The sequence below is a fragment of the Bos mutus genome, chromosome 13, assembly GCF_027580195.1.
Source record: "Bos mutus isolate GX-2022 chromosome 13, NWIPB_WYAK_1.1, whole genome shotgun sequence".
NCBI lineage: Eukaryota > Metazoa > Chordata > Mammalia > Artiodactyla > Bovidae > Bos > Bos mutus.
In genome coordinates this window covers 57,138,970-57,166,594 of record NC_091629.1, presented here as the reverse complement: position 1 = coordinate 57,166,594, position 27,625 = coordinate 57,138,970, and the positions used below count along the sequence as shown (strand labels likewise).

At 51.7% G+C, this 27,625-nt stretch overlaps 1 protein-coding gene across 2 annotated transcripts; it reads right to left on the bottom strand.

The window, feature by feature from the left end:
* Positions 1–361: 361 nt before the first annotated feature.
* HNF4A (hepatocyte nuclear factor 4 alpha) lies at positions 362–27,625 on the bottom strand. 2 transcript variants are annotated; one of them, XM_005903187.3, is made up of 10 exons: positions 27,511–27,625; positions 23,177–23,351; positions 22,015–22,109; positions 15,658–15,764; positions 14,616–14,771; positions 10,648–10,735; positions 9,610–9,765; positions 6,552–6,788; positions 2,282–2,434; positions 362–1,214 (listed from the first exon to the last, which is right to left on the bottom strand). In XM_005903187.3, exons 1-10 carry the CDS (start codon positions 27,623–27,625, stop codon positions 1,072–1,074), a joined length of 1,425 nt encoding a protein of 474 aa, XP_005903249.1. In that variant the 3' UTR covers positions 362–1,071. The 2 variants fall into 2 exon arrangements, with proteins under 2 accessions (XP_005903249.1, XP_005903250.1); XM_005903188.3 differs by having other exon boundaries at positions 2,312–2,434.

Sequence of the window (27,625 nt, the reverse complement as noted above, 5' to 3'; positions counted from 1 at the left end):
GATCTCTGGAGGACTGTGATCTTCCAGTTTCTGAAAGCTCGGCTCCCTGCACATCCCTCTCCAGCTACTCACAGCCTGGGGACCCAAGTCGCCATGCCTCCGTCTGGCATTCAAGATCCCCAGGCTGTCCGGTGCACCCCCTCTCCTCCAGAGAGCCCCATCTTTCATCACCTCCTTCCATGGCCTCCTTCTGACCTCCCTGCCTGGTCCAGGTTGTCTGCTCTTAGAATGTTCTGGCTCACCTGTTCCACCAGCCAGAATCCAGCCCTTCCTTAAAGGCCTAATGGATGGTCTGCCCCTTCCTGCCTTCTCTGACCCCTCCCGCCTCCCCCTCGGTCCTGGCTGCAGTGTCCACCCTGGATTGTTCTTTCATGTTCAGCAGCCTACAGGGACCATCACTCTGACCCGAAGGACCCTCCCAAGTCCCAGAAGAAGGGAAGAGCCAGGGGTTAGAGGAAAAACGGCATCCACCTGCTCGAGAGTCTCCCACGCTGCACCGAGCTCCAGTCAGTGCTTTTCAAACGCTCCCGGGATGACTGGGGGTGTTGTTTGCACGTCGTCCTCAGCCTCTGGAGAGGTGGCTTTGGAGAAACGAGGATGACTAAGGAAGGGGGACAGTGGTGGCTGCGGCAGCAGAACAGGGATGTGGGAGGAGCCACCATGTGACCCAGCCCAGAAGGGCTCTGTGTCCAACATTACACCAATCTGAGCAGGGAGGGAGCCGTGCTTCAGCAAGGTCTCGTGTCGTCTCCAGGTGGCAGCCATTTGGGGGTGAAGAAGTGAGGCGAAGGATGAGGGGAAGGCAGTGGTTTCAGCAGGAGAAAAGCTGTCCAAGCAGCAGAGGATTTTCCAGCTGGGGTCTCCCCAAGTCACAGCCCCATTATCCAGAGCAAATGGTGAAGGGGGGCAGTGAGATGCAACCCACAGCCCGAGTTCAAGGGCCCTCGCCCTTCCCATCACTGCTCTGGGACTGGCCCGTGGTCACAGCTTGCTTCACTGTGACCAAGTGACCATCAGGGGCTCTCGGAGGGGGCTGGGGGATCAGCAGAGCCCCCGCCCCGCATTGACTTGCTAGATGACTTCCTGCTTGGTGATGGTCGGCTGCGGGATGGCGGAGGGGGGCTTGACGATGGTGGCAATAGCTCCGGGCAGAAGCTTGTAGGGCTCGGACCCTGAACCACCAGGCGGTGAAGGCTGTGGAGTCTCAGGGGTGGCTGGAGGGGCAAAGAGACAGACAAGGGTTGCTCAGAATTCCAGCCCTTTGTGGGTGCGGGTCAATGAAGAGCACTAGGGAAGTCCTCCCCACTCTCTGACACTTAAATTTCCTCTTCTACAAAATGAGAGAATTAGACTAGATTATCTCTAAGGACTGCTACAGCCCAAACCTTCTGAGCCCCATATCACTAAGTCTAAGTTCCATCAGGTCTGGAAGGCTATAGCTGGGTGAGGTTCTGCAGTTAGAACCTTTTGCCCACGTCCCTACAACCCCCATCTCCTCCACCCTTTGATACAGAGTTGGATGCTTCTCCCAAACTGGGGTCCAGGTCTCCCTAAGGACCGTGGGACATGTGACAGGATCAAGCTTTCTTGGAGAAAAGGAAGAGCAGTAGATGAGACCCAAGGGGCTGGCTAACTGGCTCAAAAAATACTCTCCGTTTGATAGTTAGGTAGATGAGTAGCAGAAACTGATGGCCCCACCCCCATGACAAGTTCAGAACGTAATTTTGACTATGACCCTCTTGGCCAACTTTATTCAAAGGCCAACTTTCCCAAAGAACAATCTCAATGAAATGCGATCTCATTTTAGCGGACCCTCTCATCCCAATGATAATCTTCCTCTTTGAAGGACCCTGCCCGATGACAAACTCTCTCTTGTGAGACTTCACCCCAGAGGACAGTCTAGCCCAGTGGAAGCCTTCACCCAGTGAAGAGTCTCACCTAGTCGTCTAGTGGACAGTCTTACCCAACTGGGAAGTCTAACTTCAGTGAACAATTTTACCTAGTGGACAACATCACCTAATGAAATCCTCACCGCAGTGGACATCCTCAACCAATCTACCCAGTGGATCGCCTCATCTAAGGATGGCTTCATTCAGTGGAAGCTGTCAATCACCTCATTGAATAAGCAGCCTTAACAAATGGACAGTCTCACCCCTCATTCCCTACCCTGGAGCACAGAGAGCTCTTTTACCCGATTTCCCATCTTCTAGACCCAACCTTCTCCACATTCCCTCTCAGGACCCAACCTCACCCCTTCCAGGGGAGAGCCCAAGTTGCCCACCTGCCTGCCCCCTGGGCCGGGGCCACTCACACATCTGTCCGTTGCTGAGGTGAGCAGGCATCGTGTTGGCAACAATGACGTTGGTGCCCATGTGCTCTGGCATCAGGTGAGGGTGCAGGGGGTGGTGGGCATGAGGTGCTTCACTGGAGGACCCTGCAGGCAGAAGGTGCTCAGTGAGGATGCAGAGTCTGGGATAAAGGCCATGGGTCTTGAGGCACCACCGTCCTCAAGGGTGGCCGTCAACCTGCTCATCCAATCTTCACGACACCTATTGGGCTCCTATTTGTGGGTTAGTAAACTGGGGCTTTCCTGGGTGGCGAAGTGGTAAAGAATCTGCCTGTCAATGCAGGAGACACAAGAGATGCAGGTTTGATCCCTAGGTTGGAAAGATCCCCTGGAGTAGGACAGGAAACCCACTCCAGTATTCTTGCCTGGGAAATCCCATGGACAGAGGAGCCTGGTGGGCTACAGTCTGTGGGGTTACTAAGAGTCAGACATGACGGAACATGCCCCCACACAAACTGAGGTTTCCATTCCTATTCACAGGCTTCATGAAGGTATTAAGAGGACTCACAAACCAAGAGGACAAAAGTAATCTGAAAGGAACAAAGGGTATATTAGGAAGCTGTGAGATCAGTTAGATATTGCAACGAGCGGTGTATCGATTGCATGTTAATATAATGGATCCAATCAATGTCTCTCAAAACTCCTTGATATGCGAGTCCTTAACCTTTTGGTCCCAACTCACCTTTCAGCCTCATCCCCCACATCTGAAGCCCAACTTGCCTATTTATAGCATCTCCACATCCTTTGGACTGACCTAGCTCTGTGTTTTGCTCCTGTGTCGCTAAAGATGCCTTCTACCCCACTTCCTCCACCCCCACCAATATCCCCAAGTCCAAATTCCAACTCATACGTTCCCTCCTTTGGAAAGCCTCTCCTGATTCTGCCTACTTCAGTAGAAAGTAACTTCTCCTTCCTTGGAATTCACATAGTCACTTATCTGTAACCAATCTTTGGGGAACAATCACTTCTGTCTATGAACATTACAATTACAGGTGTAACTTTCTTCTCTCTTTGAGATCCTAGCAAAGTGTTTGGAACACAGCAACTGCCTCAAGAAAATGTGTCAAGAGAATGACAGTACCATATATATAGCATATGGTCTAGTAATAGGCTATGGCACTAATACAACAACGATGGAATTTTAGGGCTTGAAAGGGGTCTTTAAAATACACTGTTGCAGGGGCTTCCCTGGTGGTCTAGTGGTTAAGAATCTGCCTTGCAATGCAGGGGACTTGGGTTCAATCCCCGGTCAGGGAACTAAGATCCCACTTTGTGTTGCTGTTGTGCTCATTCATGTCCGACTCTTTGCCATGCCATGGACTGTAGCCCGCCAGGCTCCTCTGTCTGGGGGATTCTCCAGGCAAGAATACTTGAGTGGGTTGCCATTTCCTTCTCTGGGGATCTTCCCAACTCAGGGATCAAACCTGCATCTCCTGAGGCTCCTGCACTGGCAGGTGGATTCTTTACCACCGAGCCACCTGGGAAGTGCAAATAAGTCCATACACCACCACGAGAGAGCCCAAGTGCCAAAACAAAAGATCCCACAAGATGCAACAGAAATCCTGCATACTGCAACTAAGACCTGATGCAGCCAAATAGATAAATAGAGAAAAAAGTTTAAAAGTACATCTGTTTCAGTGATAGCTATCGACATACTATGTGCCAGGTACCGTTTTACAGCGTTTTCCAGGTTTGACATAATTTAACCTTCACAACAGCCCTAAAGGCCGGGTATCATTATTAACCTCATTCTACAGATGAGATGACAAGGCCCAAAGAGCTTAATTATTTTACTCAAAGTTTATCCGGCAATAGCACACAGGCTCCTTGCTGATCCTAGCCTCAGTGACACCTGATTCACGGTGACCCTGCATTCACAGGGTCAAAATGAGAAAAAAGTGAGTTACCATGTAACAGTGGTTCTCAGCTAGGGATGATTTTGGCCCCTCGGGGGACCTTTGACAATATCTGAGTATCTGTCACCACTGAAGGAGTGTTACTGGCGTACCACGGGTAGAGGCCAGTCATGTGCCCAAAGAAGATACAGAAGAGCCCCCTCAGCAAAGAATGATTCAGACCCAAGAATCCACTGAGGTTGAGAAAGCTTGCCCTTGGTCAGCACCAGTGATCATGTCACCTCCAAAGTCTCACGTTCAAGCATCTTTATTTAGACCCTGCCTCCTATCATTCCGGCTCGCTTCCTCTAGCACCATCCCTGCAAAAATTCTTCAGCCCCATTGAGGCTGTCATTTCACTGGCCCCCACTTTTCACTGCCTGTCACCTGTCTTCATCCCTCTTAGTCCAGCCAGGATTCCACGGCACATCATCACAATCACTGCCCTGCGATCAGCCTTGGCTCTCTCCCAGCTCCCTTCTGAGCAAAACATTCTCCCAAGGCAGCTGACTCTTGCTGTCTCTACTTCTCCACCTTCCAGCTCACTCAGTCTGCAACATCCTCCCCTGGTTTCCTTTCCCATTGACACTGCTTTCAACACAATCGCCAAGAGCCTCCTTCCCCCTCCTGTGGAATTTAACACCATTCAATGCTCTGTCCCCACTAAAACACACTCTGCTCTTGGCTTCTGGGACTTCCCTTGGCTCTTCTCTTATCCTCTTGGCTAGACCTTCCTCCATCTCCTTCTCTGGCATCTGGTTTCTGGGACACCACTAAGCTGCCTCTTATCCCCAACTTTGGGCTTGTTTGGGGAACGGACTCAAATATCCATCTGCCTCCTGGATAACTCAACGTGACTATTTAACAATCATTTCACGCTTCACTAAATTCTACAATGGATCTTCACCCCCCACCCCCACCCTCAGTCTCAAATTGTTTTTTTTTTTCCCCCAGTCCTCCCCGTCTCAATAAATTACTCCACCACCATTCCTGTTCCTCAAAGCAAACATGCAGGTTTCATCCTTGACTCTTACCCTTCCCCTTATTGCCCCTGTCTGATCAATCAGCAAATTCTGTGAGTTCTTCCTCCAAATAGATGTTCAAGTGCATCTGTGTTGATCAATTTCCAGTCATGTCTTGGTTCAAGCCTCCCTGTCCTTCTCCTGATTGACGACAGTGATATTTCTCAGGGGTTTCCAGTCTCCATTTTCCCTCTGATGTTCAGTTTCTATCCACAATTGGGATAGTTTGTTGAAAACATTAGTCTGATTTTCCACTTTTCTTTTAAGAGTTGCGACGAAAATACAATGCAAACCTCTAACCACAGCCTCTAAGACTATATTTATGATTTGGTTTCTTCCCAATCTCTATCTTCGTTTCATACAGTTCCTCTCGCCTCACAATCTTATCTTTCTCCAACACACAACCCTCTGCTGCTTCGGGGCCTTTTGCAGTAGGTTACTTGTGCTTGGAGTGTTTCTTGTTTGGCTTTTAAATGTTATCTTTCCTTCCATCAGATCTGTGGCATAAGAGCCACCACTTTAGAGAGGTCTTCCTTGACCAGCCTATCTAAAGAGGCCCCCTTTCAGTTATACTGTATTGTATTACTTGGTTATTTCAAAATTTATAGTTGCCCTCTTTATTATATACTCAGTTATCATCTGTTCCCCCGAGTGTTAATATACACCAGCATGCGCACACACACACACACTCATATATACACTCATACACAACCTCTGGGAGAACTGACTCTTGTTCTCTGCTGAACCTCCAGCACTTAGAACGGCGACTGGAACATGGTAACTTCTCAGCACCTGAATTAACAGGCCATTGTCCCCATTTTCCTGATGAGTAAACTGAGACTCTGGTAGATAAAAGGATTTGCCCAAAGCTACAGAGCAAGGAAGTCATGGAGCTGAGCGGTGAGCTCAGGTCTACATGAGGCTTGTCTCTTAGAGAGGCTACCTCTCCCAGCCCCGCCCACTGGCTCAGATGGTAAAGAATCCACCTGCAGTATAGGAGACCTGGGTTCAATCCTTGGGTTGGGAAGATCACCTGGAGGAGGGCATGGCAACCCACTCCAGTATTCTTGTCTAGAGAATCCCATGGACAGAGGAGCCTAGTGGGCTACAGTACATGGGGTCACAAAGAGTCTGACACAATCGAGCAACTAACACTTTCACTTTTTCACAGAGTGAGGAAGTGATGGAGCTGAGAGGTGAAGGCAGCTCTGCATAAGTGAGGCTGGTCTCGGAGAAGCGGCCTCCAGCCCCGCCCACCTCTCAGCCCCTCCCAGGCTGGACACTAACCTCCCAGCAGCATCTCCTGCAGCAGGTTGTCGATCTTGGCCATGCCGAAGAGCTTGATGAACTGGATCTGCTCGATCATCTGCCAGGTGATGCTCTGCAGGGTGGGCAGCAGCAGCAGCAGCTCGCCGAAGCGGCCACGCGAGTCGTACTGGCGGTCGTTGATGTAGTCTTCCAGGCTCACCTGCACCTGGGAACGCAGCCTCTTGATCTTGCCCGGGTCACTCAGCCCCTTGGCATCTGCAATGGGAGGGATTGTGCCAGGGAGGCAGAGGGCCAACCCGGAGCGTCTGGGGAGGTGGGACCCAATGTCCCCTTACTCCAGGGGCTCCGATGGGAGACCTAGTGGCCCGAGGGCACCTAGGGAATCCTAGCAGTGCTGCGGCAAGACTTCAGGAACACTCCCAAGAGGGTACCTTGTAACCTTCTCATCTTACAGATGGGGAAACCAAGGCACACAAAAAGGAAAGGACTTGGCCCAGGCCACAGAACCACTTGTTGGCAGATCCATGATGTGGAATTAGGGCTCCTGACTCCCGGTTAAGGCCCCACTGGCAGTCCAGTGGTCAAGACTCCACCTTCCAATGCAGGGGATGCTGGTTCAATCCCTGGTCGGGGAATTAAGATTCCACATGTCTCACAATTCAGCCAAAAAGAAAAAAAAAAAGCCCCACAATCCAGGCCTCAGCACTTGCTTCTTCTGGTGCCTCATCAGTCTCCCCACTTGCCTGCTCCCTGGCCTGTGTGGTCTTGGGGTCTCAGCTTAGATCACACTTCCTCTGGGAAGCCTTCTCCATTCCATCCTACCAGCTCTGCACTCTGAGTGTTCATGGTGTCCCCAAACTTCTGTGGCTCTTTTGTCACTACTGGGCACACAGGATGGAATGTCTCTTCCACTAGCCTGTGATCTCTGTACAGGCGTACACACATCTTTTAAACCCACCACCCAGCACCATGCATTGTCAATATTTGTTGAACAGATAACTAGATGAAGGGATGGGTACATGGATGGAAGGGTGAATGAATGAAAAAAACAAAAAGCAATGGATACATTTTAGATTCTTAACCAGGAAAGTGATCGAAGTGGTTATTCAATAGTTAATCTCCACCTTCATGGAAGACATCTATTGTATCTTTTATGGATAAAGTAAGCAGCTGGAAGAGAATTTCAGCCACATTTCCAATGCAGGGCTGTCTCTCTCCTGGGCCACATTTGTGCATTCTATCATTCAGTCAATAAACATTTATTGAGCACCACCCATATGCCCGGCCCTGACCTAGGTCACCAGCCCCTCCAGACCAGGCTGCTGACCCTGACTCTGAATCAGTAATCCTGCACATTTTAATGAGCAGTTACTATCATCCAGGCCCATGCTAAGCACCACAGGTACACAGCCTAGGCCAGGCTCTGGAGGAAACTGGAACTAGAAATCTTATCCCCTCAAGAAACCAGGAATAGTATGTGATAGGTAGGAACATGGGCTTGAGAGCTAAAGAGTCTGAAGTTCAAATCCAAGCTCTGCCATTTCCTAGTTATGTGACCTGGGCAAGTCTATCAATTTTCCTGTGACTCAATTTTCTTATCTGTAAAATGGAGATAATAGCAATTCCTATCTCATAGATACCATGTGGCAAGTAACAAGTGAGATCAATAAGAGCCTTAGTGAGTGCTCCATACACAGTGTTCATTTCTGCTTCCTCGCTATGCTTACTAGACTCAATCTTCACTCAGAGAGGGCTTGGCACTAAGGACAGTGCCTGGCACGAGGTAGGACCTCGCCAACATGGAAGGACAGAAGGAAGCAAGGAAGCTTTGGAGCCCAGGTGCCCATCTTGACATCAGGAGAGGAAAACAGGTTTTACACAAAATCACAACTACAAAAATGTTGTACAGGACTTCCTTGGTGGCCTAGTGGTGGGGACTTCCTCTTTCAAGGCAGGGGGTGTGGGTTTGATCTCTGGTCTGGGAGTAAGATCCCACATGCCTCCCAGCCAAAATACCAAAACAGAGAACAGAAGCAATATTGTAACGAATTCAATAAAGACTTTATAAATGGTCCACATTGAAAAAAACCTTCAAAAAAAAAAAAAAGACGTTGTGTGAAAATGGAATTGGAGGCTTAGTAGATGGAAGAGGGAGAATGCAAATACATTCTCTTTATTCTGCTAATGAAAGGTTAAGAGATACTGCCGACAAGTGATGGAACAAAAAAATATAAGCATAGGCGCAGAACATTATAGAGGCAATCAGTAGAGACACTGAAATAGTAAGAAAAATGTATTAGGACAATGGGAGAGAAAAAATGGAGTGATGGGGAAAAATACAATTCTCAACTATCATAGGAGGAAAAATATGTTCTAAAATGGATAAATCAAGAAGTAGAAGGGTTAGCATTTTATTTAGAGCTGGAGAGGTGGCAATAAAAAGAAACAGTACAAAGAATCAGAAATGGTTCCTCCTGGAGAGTAGGCTTTGGACAGGAAAAGTAGAGTGGGGAGGACTATTTCCATTTTAAGTATGTGCAGATATTATTTTGATAAAAAAAATTTTGAGGGAAAGAAAAGGAGGATGGGAGGAGGTAAGGAACAGAAAGCAGAGAGGAAGGGAAAGAAAGGTAAAAGTGAAGTCGCTCAGTTGTGTCCGACTCTTTGCGACCCCATGGACTGTAGGCCACCAGGCTCCTCCGTCCATGGGATTTCCCAGGCAAGTATACTGGAGTGGGTTGCCATTTCCTTCTCCAGGGGATCTTCCAGACCCAGGGATCGAACCCGGGTCTCCTGCATTGCAGGCAGAGGCTTTAATCTCTGAGCCACCCAGGAAGCCCAAGAAAGGTAAGACGGGAAAGAAAAAAACCAAGCCTCTGGAGTCAGTGTGCCCCGTCGTCACATCAGTCATTTGAGCCTTGATTTTCCTCATCTGTTAAATGGAGCTGATAAAGATGTCCTCTCCTGATTGTTGTACTAGAGAGGTGGGGTGGTAAGCGTGGGGTTCATAGCCCAGTGGGAGTAGTCCGACAGAGGGTCTGGAGCATCAGGGGAGTGTGGGAGGCGTGGGCTGTACCTGGGTCAAAGAAGATGATGGCTTTGAGGCAGGCATACTCGTTGTCGTCAATCTGCAGCTCTTGAAAGGGCAGCACCAACTCATCAAGGATGCGCACGGACACTCGACTCATCTCTGCCAGCTCCGGGCAGTGCCGAGGGACGATGTAGTCATTGCCTGGACGGGTTAGGAAGGAGAGGGGATGGGAAGCCACCGGGGTGTACCTCTCTCCTCTAGCTTTTGCTGTTTGCAGTTATAATGCAGCAGCTGCTCACGGAAGGAGGGGCTGGTGGGGACTGTCACACCCATCTTACAGATGAGGAAGCCAAGGCCCAGATTAAAGGAATGAGTGACTTGCAGGCATTGGAGTGGGCCCAGAGCCTGACTTCTTAGGACCCCTTTCATATCACCCAAGCTCCATTCTTCAGTGGCGACAACAGACCACAAGACTGATGACAATCAAGGGCTGCTTGGGAGGCATAAAAGCACCAAGCATAAGGGCTCAGGTTCTGGAATTAGACCACCTGGACTGAATCTTGCTTTTTCCATTGATTAGCCAGATCTATCTGGATAAATTACTTTCTGTGCCTCAGTTTTCCATCAGTAAAATGGGAATAAAATTATAGTGCTTATCTCATTGGGTTGTCGTACTAGAGGGGTTGGTATTTGTAAAGTAGTCAGACTAGGGCCCACGGTGTGCCCTATGTAAGAAGTTAGAGTAATAAACAAACATGTTATGACGGCATAGGTGACACAGACTGGGGGTTTGTGCCATTCCTGACTGCCTTTTGCTCCCTCTCCAGAAAGTACATCTGAATGCACAGGTTACCCCAGGGCTAAGCCTGACTGTGCTGTAACATGAATGCTGGGGAATTTAATTCCTCGAGTCCACATTTCCCTGCATCTGAATCCGGTATCCAGTTGAGAATACTGAGGACAGGACCATTCTGATCTGCCTCCCTCACTCTGCACACCACCAGGGAAATCTCCCATGCCCAGGTGCGCTCCACGCTCGGCATGCCTCCTGCAGAGCCCTGGCTGGGCAGACAGCATCCTCACCTAGAAGCAGAACATCCTTGAACACCATGGAGCGCTTGGTGGCTCCGAGAAGCAGGTGCTCGCCGGCGTGGGCTCTGAGTAGGGCCACCTGGAAGAGAGAGGGGACGGCGTCCGGTGTCCACATGCCTGGGAAGGCATCTACACCCGTGGGGAGGCTGCTCCCCGCCAACTCAATGACCCTGAGCAAGTCAGCATTAGTGTTCTGCTTGCCTTTACCTGCCTGAATGATAAGATGGGCATCAGAAAATGGCTGCCTTCCTCTCATAACTGATAAAACTAGAAACTGGCAAAAGCTTCAGCTGACCGCTGAAAGGGGAGACAACCTGTGCTCGAGCCGGGACACCAAATGCCAACTCTGCCCTTGAACTGCTGCGTTCGGGGTAAGCTGCTTCTCCCCTCTGGGCCTCGTCTGTGTGTCTGTGTGCCTGGTAAAACTGTAACACCACTCTGTGTGTGTGTTAGCAGAGACTTAAAGGCTTTCATCAGACTCTCAAGAGGGTCTACAAACCCAAAAAGTTATAAAACTTTTAGAGCTTTTTTGGGGGTTCTGAATTCCTACTCATGGATCAGCTATGTAACACGATGAAGGGTGTTTTGTAAAACACAGATTCTTGGGCCTTACTACCCGAGGCACTGATTCTCTTTGTCTGGGGTGGGCCCAAGGGATCTGAGATTAACAAGCTCCTCAGTTGATTTTGATGCATGGTTGTCTTTGGGAAATCACTGCTCCAAAAGATCTCTAGAGCATCCACCCACTTGAAGCTGGAAGATTCTAGATTCTGTTGTAAGAATCTGGACATGGATGCTGGTTTCTGAGGCAAAGCGTGTGAGCAATGGTCCTTGGCCAGGGATCCGCTTGACCGACCCCTTCCCTGCAGAGAGGACAGAGAGGCCTTGGAAGACTGAAGTCTGAGTCTGAAGTCTGGCAGGTGGGAGCCCTGCCAGCCCACAGGAGGGCATTGCCTGCCTTTTCAGAACCACCTGCTTCAGTGCTTGCATGAGGATCAAGGATGGGGCTGGTCAAATGGTCGTAGGCTAGTAGCCTCAAGGATCCTATCTGCAAGGCAGGGTTAGGGAGCTTGGAAATCCTTTAGCAGACTAAACTAGGAAGCAAAAATGCTTTTATTCATTAATTCATTGGACTGCTCATTCTTGAAGTCATCAGATGTTAGTGCCTACTAAGTGCCAGACATCACCTTGCCAATGAAAATCTGTACGGTCAAAGCTATGGTTTTTCCAGTAGTCATGTACGGATGTGAGAGTTGGACCATAAAGAAGGTTGAGCACTGAAGAATTGATGCTTTCGAACTGTGGTGTTGGAGAAGACTCTTGAGAGTCCCTTGGACAGCAAGGACATCAAACCAGTCCATCCTAAAGGAGATCAGTCCTGAATATTCATTGGAAGGACTAACACTGAAGCTGAAGCTTCAATACTTTGGCCACCTGATGAGAAGAACCAACTCATTGGAAAAGACCCTGATGCTGGGGATGCTGGGGAAGATTGAGGGCAGGAAAAGAAGCGGGTGACAGAGGATCAGATAGTTGGATGGCATCACTGACTCAATGGACATGAGTTTGAGCAAACTCCAGGAGTCAGCAAAGGACAGGGAAGCCTGGTGTGCTGAAGTCCACGGGGTCTCACACCAGACTGGGACACGACTGAGAGACTGAATGAAAACCACAAGTGCCAGACGCTTGTTTGGGAAAAGAAGGGAGGGAGGAGGAGGAGGAGAAGGAAGGAAGGAAGGAAAGAGGAAGGGAGGGAGAAAGAAAGAAGAAATAGACCAATGGACGGAAGGAGGGAAGAAGAAAGGAAGAGGAGGCTCATGTGATGAAGAGCAACGGGGTAAATCACAGAAGGCCTTGCTAAGCGCGTGAGGTAGTTCTAAGGTATGGAGGACACCTGGCACATAGAGGCATTCCATAAATATTTGTTTGGATGAAAGATGAAGGGACAGGTGAATGGATGAGCCACTCTACTTAACATCCTTCCAGATTGAGCCTCTGTGGCAGCCATATCCTTACCATGTCTGTGAACCCCCAAGGTGAAGCCTGGTGAGGATGACAGGAAAAGAGGGGGAATGGCAAGCAGCCTTGGAGGAGGGCAAGAACTCCCTTTCCATGAGCAGGACAAAGGAGCCCAAAGCCTGCTGATTATCAAGCACTTCCTACACGCCAGGCACCATGCAGGACTTTCGTCACTTACTCCAGTGTCTTTGAGATCGAGAGACAGAAGACCTAGAGTTGAATCCTGTGGCTGTCTTGCTCTGTGACCTTGGGCAAATCGCTCTTTCCCTTCAAGCCTCCATCCCCTTATCCAATGCTATCCAGCCTTCTAGGTTTCAGTGGGTCAATGCCCCAAACAAACCAAGAAGCAAACACACTTGGTTCCTGGGGCAATGTTGACAGACAACATCCCCCAGTTCTCCCCGCTGTGCCCCACCCATCACAGGCAGGATAAGCTCCTTATACACTATGAATGGGGAGCTGGGAACCCTCTTGGCCCTGGGTCCAGCCCCCTAACATGGCTGTTCTGGGGGTGGGCAGGTGGTGGGTGGCGATGTTAATGATTATGCTATGTTACTGGCCACCCATCACTGCTCTCTGAGAATGCTCTGAGCCCCAGCCACGGAGGTTTTGGGTGGGAAATGGAGGTTAACAATTGCTTAGCTTGGGGGGGGGAATCTTGTTGTCCTGCTGAGCCCCTGGGAAGGAACAGGAGGGATTAAACATTAATGGAGCCTCTCCAGCAGAGGGGACGGAGGCCAGAACACGAGGAACAGGGAAGAAGGCCAGGGCAGCCTGGCCAAGATCCCTGCCTTGTCATCCCTCCCGAAGCAGTGAGGAATCCGTGTGAGAGGGCATCCGATCTGGCCTCTGTGTGAGGGTGAGGACCAGCCAAGCCAGGGTTTTCACAGCCTGTTTCACCACGGGATGCAAACGCATTCCAGGAGCGCCTGGGCCCCAGAGAACTTTGAGAAGCCCTGGGCTTCCCAAGGTTCAACAGCTGCCTTGCCTGAGGACTTCTGAGAAACTTTAAGAGACCGAGACATGTTGCCAATCTTCCGTGCAGAATTGCAAAACAGAGAAGCAAATGTACCAGGAGCCGGTATCTGGAACACTGTCCATTGGTGCCGCCCCACTTCCATCCGAGCTGAGTCGATGACCCAGTTCAGCCCCTCTTTCCCAAACAAAAAAATGTCTGCAGAGGCCTCAGGGCCTCCTGAGCAGGTACTCAGGAACTCGACTGTCCTCAGCACCCCATCCCTCAGCCCCACTAAGACATTTTTGGTATTCCAAAGAAGGTAGTTTGGGAAATAAAATTGCTGAATGAAAATCCATCTTGGTGGGATACAAGGAAGAAACTGACATTTAGGGAGGCCAGGACTGTGTGGGTGTCCCATTACACCACTGACACTTTTCAAATGGTAATGTTCTCCATCCTCCCAACAGCTTTCTGAAGGGGATATTACAATTCATACTTTACAGATGAGCAAACAGAGGCTTAGGGAGAGGAAGTAATTTGTCCAAGATCACAGACAGAACCTTTCTTAGAGCCAGGGCTTAGGCCCTGCCCCTGAGCCCCTACCCACATCCTACCTGGGAGAGCTGTCGGATACAGCAGTGCAGCGGCTACAGGCCTGGACTTTGAAGCCTGCCTGCTTGTTCTAGTTCTGCCTGTGTTGGATACTAGCTGTGTGACCTTGAGCAAGTTATTTAACCTCTCTGTGTCCCCAGTTTCCTCACCTATATGATATGGTCATAATAGCACTTACCTTACCTAGGGTTGTCGGAAGGATTAAATGAGCTAATATTTGTAAAGTGATTTAAACAGCTCCATGCACACATGATACGCGTGTTTGTGAAATAAATCGAATCAGCCCAAGGCCATATCCGGGGTGGGGGGGGGTGCAGCAGGACCCACCTACCCAGGGCCCGCACTGCCCGCAGACCGCGTCCTCCCTCACCTGGTCGTCCAGGGGGAGCTCACAGAAGGCTGGGATGTACTTGGCCCACTCGACGAGCACCAGCAGCTGCTCTTTCATGGACTCACACACATCCGCGATGCTGGCGATCTTCTTCGCCCGAATGTCGCCGTTGATTCCGGAGACAGGGGAGGTGATCTAGCGGGGACGAAGGAAAACGCTGGGGTGGCTGGGGCCCCCCTCCATATACTCTGTCCCCTGCACAGAGCTCCCACCCACTCAGAGAGCTTCCCTGCCTGGGAAAGAGGAGCTGGACTGTGGGTGCCTTCTCAGCTCTGAAGGAAGCTGTGGGCAAACCGGAAAGGGAGGATGCCAAGGAGGCAGTTATGGGGGAAGACAGCTCTCTCTGGGCCTTCATCTGCTGCTTGCCCCCTACCTCCTCCTCCACCAGCTCCTCTGAAGCCTAAAAAACCCATTGGCCCTAGAGGAGAAGCAGGGCAAAAGTGCCCATCCTCATCGGAAGGTGCAGATACCACTGCCCAGAGAGGTAGTCAACTCACCTAAGGTCACACAGCAAGGGGGGCTGGCTGAGCCCCAGTGCGCCACAATGTCCACTCCTCTTTTCTCTCGGGGCTAAGCCAATCTCAGAGACTGCTTGGCCTGCACAATGCGGGCCCCACGGAGCTGCTAAGTGCCAGCAGTGGGTTTGTGCTGCGCTTAGTCACTCAGTCGTGCTCGACTGTCTGCAACCCCATGGACTGTAGCCCACCAGGCTCCTCTCTCCATGGGAATTCCCCAGGCAAGAGTACTGGAGTGGGTTGCCATCCCCTCCTCCAGGGCATCTTCCCAACCCAGGGATGGAACCCAGGCAACTGTAGGCAGATTCTTTACCGTCTGAGCCACCAGGGTCTGAGTCTTTGCTACTAAATGGGCTGTGTGACCCTGGACTCAGTTTCCCTTCGTGATGTCCAAGGGCACTCCCGTCTGCTGCTCTAAAGGCCCGGGTGGGAAGGAAAGGGGTGGAGCTGAGATTCCTCTTTGGGAGGAGGGGGCCCCAGGTGGGTGGGGGAGGCTCCCCTGGTACCTGCTGGGATAGGACCTCAGCCTGCAGGAGCGCGTTGATGGAGGGCAGGCTGCTGTCCTCGTAGCTGGACCGGCGAGTGCTGATCCGGTCCCGTTCATTCTGTACAGCTGTGAGGAGGCAGAGGGAGGTGAGTGGGAGGAGAGGGGTCCCATGCCAGGAGGGGTGGCTGAAGGACAAGGGGAGAGGTGAACTCGGAGGGCTGTCCTGCAGGGCTGTCCAGGAACAAAGGGAACGCACTTGGAGGTGGGAGCTGGGGGCAGGAGGGAGAGTGCCCAGGCCACAGAGCCCAGATCAGTGTGTGGGGATGGCGGCCAATGGCTCCTCACCCAGCTTGTGGGAGAACTTTCCCAGCACCAGCACTGCTCCTCACACAACAGGGTGGCTTGAGGAGTGATCTACCCATCATGGGAGGCATGCAAGGCTGGGATGACTTGGCAGAGGGCCTCAGGCGGGTCTTGAATTTTGAACAGGAGATCTGTCTCGATGATAGGCTTTCAAGCTGTGTTTTAGAAAAGGGTCCCTTCCTTTCCAGGTGCAAGTGGATAAGACAAGCAAAATGAATTGCTCTGAGTGATGGAGATGGCCCAGGGATGCCTGAGTGCAGAGGCAGAAGCCTGGACAAGGGGGTCTGGAGGCCCCATCTGCCCTGGGGTCTGTCATCAGTAGGAAGCACATGTGCTCTAGGCTAACCTTCCCAGAGACAGCTCGCAAAAGCTCTGGCTGCCTCCTGCCCCACCACGGGGCTCCCCTCCCAGGAACTCAGAGATCCGGGGCCTCTGTCCACCCGGGCCCCACACCTCCTTGCATCTCTACTCGGGTCAGCCTTGGCCTAAGATGTGGGATGGTCCTTCTGCCTCCCTGACAGGCCCTCGGAACCTGCGAGGCCTTTGTTGAAGCTGTAAGAAGGGAGGATGAGGCTGCAGGAGACCTGGGTTCCTGGTGGGATTCACCGCTCAGTCTCCGTGCGCTGGTGGGGGCCACACCCTCTCTCTGGGCCTCATCTACAGCCTTTCCCCATCTACAGCCTTTTCTTTCCCAGACCTGCTCCTCTTGGTCTTTCCCATCTCAGGAACAGGCAGCTTTATTCTTCCTCCCAGCCTGGGGGCCTCGCTATATGTCTCTTTCTCTCACCACCCCACCACCACCACCACCACCACCACACACACACTCCAAATGCTGTCAGTAATCTGTGCAAACCCACCTGCAGCTCCCACTCTGGGCTGGGTCCTGGGGGAGTTCAGACCCTCCTCTCTGGCCACTTTGTTTCCAGCCTTACCCCTGCAGTCTGTGCACCTCTCGGAAGATAAAGGGATCCCCTGAAACCCGACTCAGGTCACATCCCTCCACTGCGGAAACCCAGGACCTCCCCATCATACCTGGAGTCAGGTCACCCTTTCTCACAGTGGTCCTATCTCCCCCATCTCACTTTTACTCTATCAAACCTGCCTCCCAGCCATTCCTGGGACTCACTCAGCCACTCTCCATCAAAGTTTTCGCCACTGCTGTTCCCACTGCCTGGAATTCTCCTCCCACTCACACCCCATCCCCCACAACTAAGCGTCTCCCTCTCCCTTTACTCGCGTCTCCTTACAAATATCACCTCTCAGAAACACCCTCTCTGACCACCCTGTCTGACGGGGATACCCCTCCTGCAGGTTCTGTCACTTTCTCCTGTTTTATTTTTCTTCTTGGTACTTGTTCTCTGTCCTTTCTTCACTCTCTGTCTGTCTAAGAGAAAGAAAGCTCCAGAAAGCCAGAATATCTTCCCTTTCATCCACTGCTATAGTCCCAGCAACTAGAACAGAGCCTAGCACGCAGTGGGTGCTCAATAAATATCCGTTGAGTGGCCGAAAGAAGGTGCAGAAGGAGACAAGCTTTGATTCTCGGGTGCAATCTACACCCCATTTCTCAATGGAACGTTGACATTCCGCTCTTCAACTCTCTTGATTTCAAACATCGTTGAAATCAGAGAAGGGAAGTCAGCCAGTGTAGGACTTTCCTGGAAGTCCAGTGGCTAAGACTGCAGTTCCAATGCAGGGGGCGTAAGTTCGATCCCTGGTCAGGGAACTAAAGATCCCACAAGCCACGTGGTATGGCCAAAAAAATAAAAACACAGATAGTGTAAAGGGAACCCAGAGTTAGTGGGATGTAACAGAGGTCCCAAGGTAAGAAACTCCTCTTCTCAGACCCACCACCCTGGACGGGGGGCCAACTCCAAGCAGCACTCCCCTGCCCAGGTCCCACCCCGCCTGCGACACCCCTCCCACGGCTGCCAGCCCGCACCCACCAGGGCGCCAAGTGGCGGCGGGCCTAAGAAAAGGGCTGCTGTCAGCAGCTGGGGATTGGGCTCCTCAAGGTTAGGCCAGCGTTATCAGTGCCCGGCGCGAGCTCAGTCACGGAATGATGTTTTCCAAATGTTTGCTCAGTATTAGCAGGGTCGGGGACCTAATGTAACTTCTATTGAATATTAACCGGCTCGGGCAGAGGCGGAGAGGACGAGCCTGTCTTCCGAGAGAACCCCTGATTGGGGGTGTGGGGAGGGGGGGCTGGGCCGGGGATCCCAGGTAGGGCCCATCTGTGGGCCCCTGGCCTACTGCCAGCTTGTACTTCCTGCATCCCTCGCCCTGATTCCTGGGCTGAATTTTCGAAGCCGGGTGTCAGACATTTGTCCTGGGTCTGACAGCTCAGGCTCAGGTAGGTGTAGGTTTATAGAAAAGAATTTGGGACCTGCCATTGGGCCCACTGGCCCCAGATTTCTTCCCAGAGTCTCTGTTCTTTAACCTACTTGATCACCATGGAATATCCTCTGGCCAAACTCACAAGACTTTGAGATTCAGAGCCCTTCTCTGTGGTTGAGAGGAAGTTTCAGAGACTTGACCAAATCCAGGTGCCTCCCAAGGCCATCAGTCCTAGTTCTCATCCAGGGAATTTGGTGTCTGCTCAGCTCTGGGGAGCCTGAGGTGTAGTCCTGACTTCCTCTGCCCTTGACCCGATCATATCACCTCTCTGGTCTCAACTTCCCTATCTGTAAAGTGGAAAGATTTGATGACCTCCTATACACCCGACTGGTCTATGAATGCTACATTTACAATCCATGCTTTCTTGTCCTCATGGACAACTTTGGAGTTCTAATTTCTAGATTCTCCTAAGGCCATCGAGGAAGGGAAATAAAAACTGGTCCTAACTCTCCCAGTCCTGGGGCTTCCATTGAGAATCTCTCTTGGCTCTGAGAACCTCCCGCCAAGCCAAGGAGGGGTATTGGGACTGTAAGACTTAGGTAGAGCTAGTCAAACCAGTCAATCCTAAAGGAAATCAACTCTGAATATTCATTGGAAGGACTGATACTAAAGTTCCAATACTTTGGCCACCTGATGTGAAGAGCTGATTCACTGGAAGAGACCCTGATGCTGGGAAAGACTGAGGGCAGGAGGTGAAGGGGACGACAGAGGATGAGATGGTTGGACGGCATCACCAACTCAATGGACATGAGTTTGAGCAAACTTCAGGAGATAGTGAAGGACAGGGAAGCCTAGCGTGTTGCAATCCATGGAGTAGCAGGGAGTTGGACATGACTTAACAAATGAACAATAACAACAAGAGCTAGTCATGCCCTTACTTCCCAGAACTTGACCACAGTGGCAGTGGGACACTTTGCTACCCTGGCCTGTTCTCAAAGCAGCTGAGCCCACTGCATGTGTCAGGATCTCCTGGTTAACCCAAGCGTGCAAACAACTACCAGCCTTTACTATAGCCCCCACACACTTGCCATTAGCCGATCCTCCTCTCCTCTTGGCATAATGCCACCTTCTCCAAGATAAGAAGCTACTGGCTATTTTCAAGGCTAAGCCAAGGTAGAATGGCTGCGGACTCTCCCTCCCCTGGGCCTGCCGACTCTGTGGCAGTCCAGTGGGAGGACCAGGGAACAAACACACATTTCCTGGTGGGCAGTGTGTACTTGCACAGGTAGATCAGTGGGCGTATAGCAAGACTCACAGAGCTGGAAGGAGGGTTCATTATCCACCTCTGTGATTTTATAGATGTGAACACTGAAGCCCAGATGGGGCAGAAACTTCACTGAAGTGTGTGATCTGCCACACACATGAAAGTGACTCTGAATGTTTAATAAGAGACATCTCTAAAGACCAGTGAGATGCAGGAACAGGCTACCTACAACCTAGGAAGGTGGCCGTCTGCTCAGGTGAGCTGCCAACCTTTCTCCCTCCCGCCTGTCACAACGCTTGAAATTTTAACACAAGATATTCATTCTCTCAAATATAAAATCTTCAGGCTGTCGAGCTGATAGAATCACTGGCTCTTAGAACCCTAAACCGTTTGGCTCTTAGACTGTAGCTCTCAATCTTTTCCTTGCCTCTAGCTATTCACGTGTGTGTGCTCAGTCATGTCCGACTTTGTGATCCCAGGGACTATAAGCTCGCCAGGCTCCTCTGTCCATGGGATTCTCCAAACAAGCATACTGGAATAGGTTGCCATGCCCTCCTCCAAGGGATCTTCCCAACCCAGGGATTGAACCTGGGTCTCCTGCATCTTCTGCATTGCAGGCAGATACTTTACCGCTGAGCTACCAGGAAAGCCCCTAGCTGATCACACATGCCTCATATTCCCATTCATGACATTTCTTTTATTTATTTCTTTTCTTTTTTTGGTGGCCAGGGCCTGTCGAATGCGGGATAGTGGTTGCCCGACGAGGGATTGAACCCTCGCTTCCTGCAGCGGAAGCACAGAGTCTTAACCACTAGACAGCCAGGAAAGTCCCTCATTCATAACATTTCTCATTCGACAAAGTTGTGCTCAAGTTCAAGGTAAGAGTGGTGCAATCCCATTGAAAACTGGGTGGGGGAGAGATGGGGGGCATCTGTCCTTTGAAAAAGGTTCTCCTTGCTCTTGAGAACCACTGAGGTCCAGATGAGAATCGTGGTGTGACCATCATGGTGTGTTCCTGAGGGTCATAGCCCAGGTTTCACAGCAGGGGTCATAAACTCTCAGGGCCCTATAGGGATGAGACCCAGAGGATATTTCCCAGGAGGCACGCAGAGAAACAGGGGCTCAAAGGCAGAGTCAGGGAGGGTAGACTGCCAAAGCCAAGTTCCCCCTCTTCCCAGTTGGCCGGGAGAAGGCTGGGTCCCAGGATCCTGCTGGGGGTCGGGTGGGGCAGGTGTATGTTTGTGCAGAACTAGACCAAGGGTTTTGGTTAGTGTGCCGCAGCTGCGGGCTGGAAGTGAAGGTCTGGGAGCCAGTCTCAGGGCTGGGAAAGGTGCATTGAGCAGAGAAGGAGACAGAGAGATTTGAAAATGGGCTCAAGTTACTCAGAGAAGCAGTTAAAAGATGTTTGTTTCCTGAGCGTGGGCTAGAAAACTTTCAAACGTTCCTAGAGTCCGCAGGGCATAGCAGGCAGCATCGAGGTTATCACCCAAACTGCATTGAGCTCAAGACCAAAGCTCGGGGTTCACACCTCGGAGCTTGCTTCAACCAACTGGGGGGGCCTCGGGCAAGTTGTTGACCCATTCTGGGCCTCGGTTCCCTTGTCTATGAAAAAGCTAGGGTGATGATAGTGCCCCACAGGGCTGTCATGAAAAAGAAAGAACTATCAGTGTGGGAAAGCCCAGCTTCTGGTGGCAGGAGACACCTTAATAAATGTGCCCCAGCACTCCCAGCCTCCTCCACCCAGAACGAGTCTGATGCCTTGTTCCCTTTCTCTAGAGCCTGAGGACGCTGCCTCATCTGATACCCAAGAACAAAGACTAAGGAACTGAGGCACTTGACCCTGGAACAGGAAGATGGGAGATAGAGCCCCGCCCCATACCCATTCACATTTGCTGAGTCTAGTCATGGGGCCATGGAAGTTCGTCATGCCATTCTCTACGTTTTTCCTGATGCTTGAAATAGTATATTAAGCAAAAATACCCAAGGACTTCCGGGGTGGTCCAGTGGTTAAGACTTTGTGTCTCCACTGCAAGGGGTGTGGGTTCAATCCCTGGTCAGGGAACTAAGATTCCACATGCCGAGGAGTGCAGCCAAAAAATGAAAAAATAAAATCACATTAAAAAAAGAAAAAAGAACACCCAACCTGTCTGCCTTGCGGTGGTGAAGGCAGGCAGGGGTGGTGGTGCTGGGAACCCGAGTAGCTGAGAGTAGGAGCTTATCTCTCGGAATCTTTCTCAAGACCAAGCCCAGCCCCTCCCTATGGTCAGATCTTCAGGCCCTCCCTCCTCTCAGCCATTAGCCAGTCACCCTGGGGCCTGTCACCAAGTCATAAAGTTGTGGCCACAGTTGTAAATGGCCGTCAGGAGCTTGTGGGCGCGGGTGGGGCAGGGGCGGAAGGCGGGGCCCGAGGCTCACCTTCCTTCTTCATGCCAGCCCGGAAGCACTTCTTGAGCCTGCAGTAGCGGCACTGGTTCCTCTTGTCTTTGTCCACCACGCACTGCCGGCTAAACCTGGGGAGGGCTTGGGGTGGTTGGAGGAAGAAAGGACAGCCCTCCTCCCCCCAGGGCTCAACTAGGATCCTGGCCATCTGGTTGACCTCCAGGCTCCTTGCTCAAACCTTTCATCCCAGGAGTCCTCCAGCTAACCAACCAGGAGCTGGAAAGGCCCTGTGGACTCTCTGAGAGCCCAACCCTGTCCCCCTAAACATGAGGAAACTGAGGCTCAGAGAGCGGACACGTGGCCTCAGATCACTCAGCTATGAGTAGAGGGCACTGCTATTTCCCACGTATCTTATTAAAAGCCCAGAGCAGGCTACTGGCTGTGAATCAGTTTCAGTACTTGGTCCACATAAGCCGCTTTCTGGAGGGGGATATGGAGTAGAGGCAGGCAGGCGCCACCGTGGTTCTGGGTGGTGCCCTGGCAACCCCGGGCTTGCCGTTGATTCAAGCTGGGTGACCTTGGGCAAATTCCCAGTCCTCTCCAAGCCACAGCTTCCTCATCTATAAAATGAGATAATAATAGTAACCTCTGCAGAGGGGTGTTGACAGGTGAAAATGAGATAATTACCCAAATGGGGCTCAGTGCAGTGTCTGTTCACAGTAAGAGCTTGTAACTACAGCTGCTATTATTTTATTATTGTTGTTACCCAGCAGGGGAGATGCTTCTGAAGGAGGACTCTCCAAGGCCTTGAGAGAGGTGGAAAGGCCTGGGGCCAACCCCCGATCCACCCCAGAAAAAGCGCCAGGTTGGGGGATGGGCCTCACCCTCTGTGGTTTCAGAGGAGACTTGATCCTAAGCCTCAGAGGTGCCCATTTGCTAAATGGGAAAAATCACGATGAGCTTCTGGGAGCGGTTAACACAGGCAAAAACTTAGTATGGTTCCCAGCACGTAGTAAGTGTTCAATAAAGGGATGTCTAGAATAGACACTCCCATCTGATCCGCAAGGGCGAAGAAATTAGAGGCTTGAAGGCCTTGAAGGGCAGAAGGCTCCGAGACCTACCCAGGGAGAAGACAGACCCGGGGGAACATCAGCCGAAGGGCACCCATTTCCCAGATGTAGAAATCAAGGTTCCTCACCTGCAGGAGTACATGTGGTTCTTCCTCACACTTCTCCGGAAAAAGCCCTTGCAGCCGTCACAGCTCGAGGCACCGTAGTGTTTGCCCGTGGCCCGGTCCCCGCAGATGGCGCACAGGGCACTGACACCCAGGCTGTTGGGTGCGTTGAGGTTGGCACCCTCTGATGGGGATGTGTCTGCGCCAGAAAAGCAAAGAGTGAGGACGCAGGAGGGGCAGGAAGTCACCTCTCAGAGGCCCTGCTCTCTTGGTGGTTTATATTCAGAAAAGGATGTGAGCCTTGTAGGGATCTTTCCAGGGCTTCAGCCTCAGCTAAACCCAGGTGCTACTGACCCCCCTCAAAGAACTTGGGCAAGTTCCTTGCTGTTTTGGAACTCCCATTTCGCATCCGTAACTTAGGGATAGTTGTGACACTGACTTCGTAGAGTTGTTTAACAAGGGTCTGCTCCTCCCCGTGGTGGCGATCGCTAGCCTCAGCTTTCTCTGGGAAGGAATGAAGAAACTGGCTGTTTCCTAGGATGCGTCCAACAGTTATGGACCCTGATTAGCTGGGCAGAGGGAGCTATGAGAGGGGCAAATATTCCCCCATCATCTCCAGAACCAAGTCCTGTTTCTCAGAGTGGCCAAGGCTGGGTGAGTCTCAGCTTGGTACTCAGGGGCCTTGCAAATTCTGCAAGGAAACAGGAAGACATACATCAAGGACAGTGGCTCGTTTGCCCTCCTGGGAGGATCACAGCAAGGATCTGGGCACCCCATAGCAAAAGCTACTGCATTGGGACTTCCCTCGTGGTCCAGTGGTTAAGACGATGCACTTCCAGTGCAAGGGGAGTGGGTTTGAGCCCTGGTCAGGGAAGTAAGATTCCCACATACCGTGGGGCAAAAAAAAAACAAAACAAAACTGCTGCATCTATGTGAGGAGGGGGATAAGAGGTAGGTGGCTGTGGTCTCGGTGACTAGTGCTGCCTCTTAAGTCGTCTGTGACCTTGGGCAAGTTCCTTTTCCTTGCTTCAGTTTCCCCTGGGCTTCAGTTTCCCTAATTGCAAAAGGGCAGATTGACTGGTTCAGTCATTTTCAATTTTATCTTATATTTCCACAGCTGAACCCTCGTTTTTGTAAGCAACTCTTCCACCGAGGATAGACCTCTTAGAGAAGATGACACTGTGAACCATCTCCCCAGAAAAATGCTTGCAGACACATACCACACAAAGTCATACACACACACACACACACACACACGTTTTCACCCTGAATCCGATCTTGGGCTCCTAGGGAACATCTAGCTAAGCACTGGACAGGGCTATAGTGCTGTGGTTAACAGCATAATCTCTCTAGCCCTTCTGCCCAGTTTAAATCCGAGCCTGCCCACTTCTTAGCCATGGACCTTGGCCACATTAATGTATTTCTCAGTGCCTTCATTTCCTCACTTGTGAAATGCTGCTGTTGCTGCTGCTAAGTCGCTTCAGTCGTGTCCGACTCTGTGCGACCCCATAGATGGCAGCCCACAAGGCTCCCCCGTCGCTGGGATTCTCCAGGGAGTGGGTTGCCATTGCCTTCTCCGCCTGTGAAATGGGGCACATAATAATCTCTAGGGCTGTTATGAAGGTTCAGTGAATCAATATATGTGAAGTGCTTGGCAGGTAAGAAGCACTTTATCAGTGTTTGTAAAATAAAAACTTTTCTGCAGAAGACGACTCTGGGAGCAGATGATTTCCAGCCTCCGTGCACAAGCGGACACACTGCCACATCTCCTTTCTGTCATGTCCTGGCTGAACATCTCGTCGCCTCCGAGGGTGCCCAGGAGTACGGCCCCCTCCACTTGGTGAATTATTCCTGGAGATGAGGATAATTGTTAAGCTGCATTGGTGCCCTTTCTCCTCCAGCCTTGCCTCCTCCAACCACCGGGAGAGCTGACCCCACAACTCAGGCGGAGACTGGGGAAGGGCTCACACATCCTGGGCAGGATAGGCTGGGTGCTGCCAAGTAGCTCATCCTACTCCCCAGGGTCAGGTGATGGTGCCCATTCTCCAGGTGAGAACATCAAGGTTCAGAAAGGACAGGACCTGACCAGAGTCGTCACACTGCTGCTAAGTAGAGGAGTTGGATTTATGGTCCAGGCATGCAGGCTGGTGCTGATCTGGCCAGTGCTGTCCTGTTGGGGTGTCTGCTGGAGCCTCTGATAAACAAGGACCCCCTGCTCCCTCTGAATCAGGGATGGGAGGTGGGTAGGGAGCTTGGAACCTTCGAGCTACCAACCCAGCACATATGCAAAACATTGCCCCAACTTTCTGGCCCACTTCAAACTCCAGTGGGGAATGTAGACCCTTCTTAAAGATGCTCAGAGTTCCTGACCTGACTCATAGAGGGCGCAGGACCAGTTACCAGTGCTAAGCCCTCAGGTGCCTTATCGCATGGGATTCTCTGGTTAGCCCTGGGAGGCAGGCACTATGATTTATTCCCATTTTACAGATGAGACAACTGAGGCTCAGAGAGGAAAATGGCTTCACAAGTTTACACTGGTAGGAAGGATGGACGCCAGAATTCGAGCCCTGATCTTTCTGGCTCCAGAGCTAGATTTGTCCTGTCTTTAGGACATCCCGTAAGGAGCTTAGCTCCTGCCTCGGGAACACACACTTCCTGGGAGCTGGAGGTGCCCACTGTGAAGGAGTGATGGGGGCAGTCCAGGGCTAGATGGTGGTCAGGTGTCTCACACGCTGTCTCTCTGGGGTCACACACACACCGCCGAGGGCAGCAGCTTCTTGTTTACCATTTCCCACATGTTTTCCCCTCAGCTCCCTCACGTGATCCCTGGACACTCCTGAAAGCCAGCAGGCCTGGAATGACTAAGCCCATTTTGCAGAAGGAGCCAGGAGAGGGGAGGTGACATGCCCAAGGTCACACAGTGAGTGAATGGCAGGGGGAGGCGAGCAAATGGTGAGACTGACCACAGATCATGCCCACTGACCATGGGCAGGGCAAATACCTCTCTCTGGCTGAGCTGAGCTGACTCAAGTGCTACAGAGCTTGGCTAAAGCTGCAGAGCTGTGGAAGGAAGGCAGGTGGGCTGCCCCCCTCCTCTGAGGCTGGCCTGCGACTGGTCAGGTCCCCGCGTCCTGGCTTCCAAGCCTCCTCCCTTCCCCTACCTCTTGTGGAGAACTCCCCCCACCCCTTTAGATGTGCTCTCAGTGATAACGGGAGCGGATGTACGGGCAACGCAATCTGGTCTGAGACAAATGGACGTGTTGCTGAGGTGACTCGCGTGTGTGAATGGCAATGGGATATCACATGAGCGCTGGAGAGAGCTGACCCCCCAGGACGGGGATGTGCACACGTACACAAGGACACGGGACAGGATGCCCAAACTGGACGTACGTCCGGGAGACACAGGACACACAAACCAATCCACGTCCAGAGCTCACACGTGCAAACGTCCACGGACACACACTCAGCACTGCTTACTGTATACACACTCATTGCCACTTACGGACATCAGCAAGATAAACACAGATATCCCTAGAGATAACAACAAACACGGACCCACTCAGAGAAGAAATGTGACTAGAAATAGACACAGAACACGTGCACACACAGACCAGTGAACACAAACATGCACATGGGTTCCTGCAGACATACATTTGCAACAAAGTCCACCACTCGCCCACGTGTGTACATGGAAATTCGAGCACCCATGCCAACAGGAGGTTACAATCACACACCAGTGTGCTTGTGCGTGCGCACCGATGTGCTTGTGTGTGTGTGCACATACACACACACACACACTCAATGAGTGTGCGCATGCACACTGCTGATCCCCATCTTATTAGCAAAACCTCCCTGAGAACTCCGTTTTCTCCCCCAGGAAAGTCCCAAAGACACCCTGAAACATAGTCATGTCTCCATCCACCGTCTCCGGGGACGGGACATAACCTTTCCATCTCTCTGAACCTCGGCCCAAGGGGTTCAAGCAGGGGTCATGATGGGCCCAATGACTGGGGCTGGACGCCGAGAGGACACTCACCATGAAGTCCCCGCTCCTGGTGACACGCTGCACAGTGACAGCTTTGGTCACAGGGACCACAAGGGCCTGGCAGGAACACCCAGGCCCTACTTTTGCTGCAGATTGGCCCTGGCAGACCCCCCCACCGCCACCCCGAAGGCTTCTGGTCACTGTACCTGGGCACATCGACTTCACCTGGCAACACCTGTGCCCTCACCTACGGGACCACAGTGCTCGCCTACCACTTTCCCCCCAGCCCCAAACCCAGTGCGGCAGACTCGCTCCAGTACCTGGGTACACCTGCCCCCACCTAGCACACCTGGGCACACCTGCCCCCACCTACCATTGCCCATCGTCAACACCTGCACATTCTCAAACTCCAGGGTGGTGTAGGCTGGGTCCAACGCGGCACTGTAGTCGGCCATGTCCATGTCGACGAGGGTTTTGGAGAGGCGCAT

What these genes read in the sequence shown, in the direction of transcription:
- HNF4A (XM_005903187.3), bottom strand. Translation starts at nt 27,625, where the DNA reads ATGCGCCTCTCCAAAACCCTCGTCGACATGGACATGGCCGACTACAGT. An exon ending in GCAGGAGATGCTGCTGGGAG is followed by an intron (nt 2,435 to 6,551) that starts GTTAGTGTCCAG and finishes TTCTGCCTGCAG; the next exon opens with GGTCCTCCAGTGAAGCACCT. An exon ending in CCGGCCCAGGGGGCAGGCAG is followed by an intron (nt 1,215 to 2,281) that starts GTGGGCAACTTG and finishes TTGCCCCTCCAG; the next exon opens with CCACCCCTGAGACTCCACAG.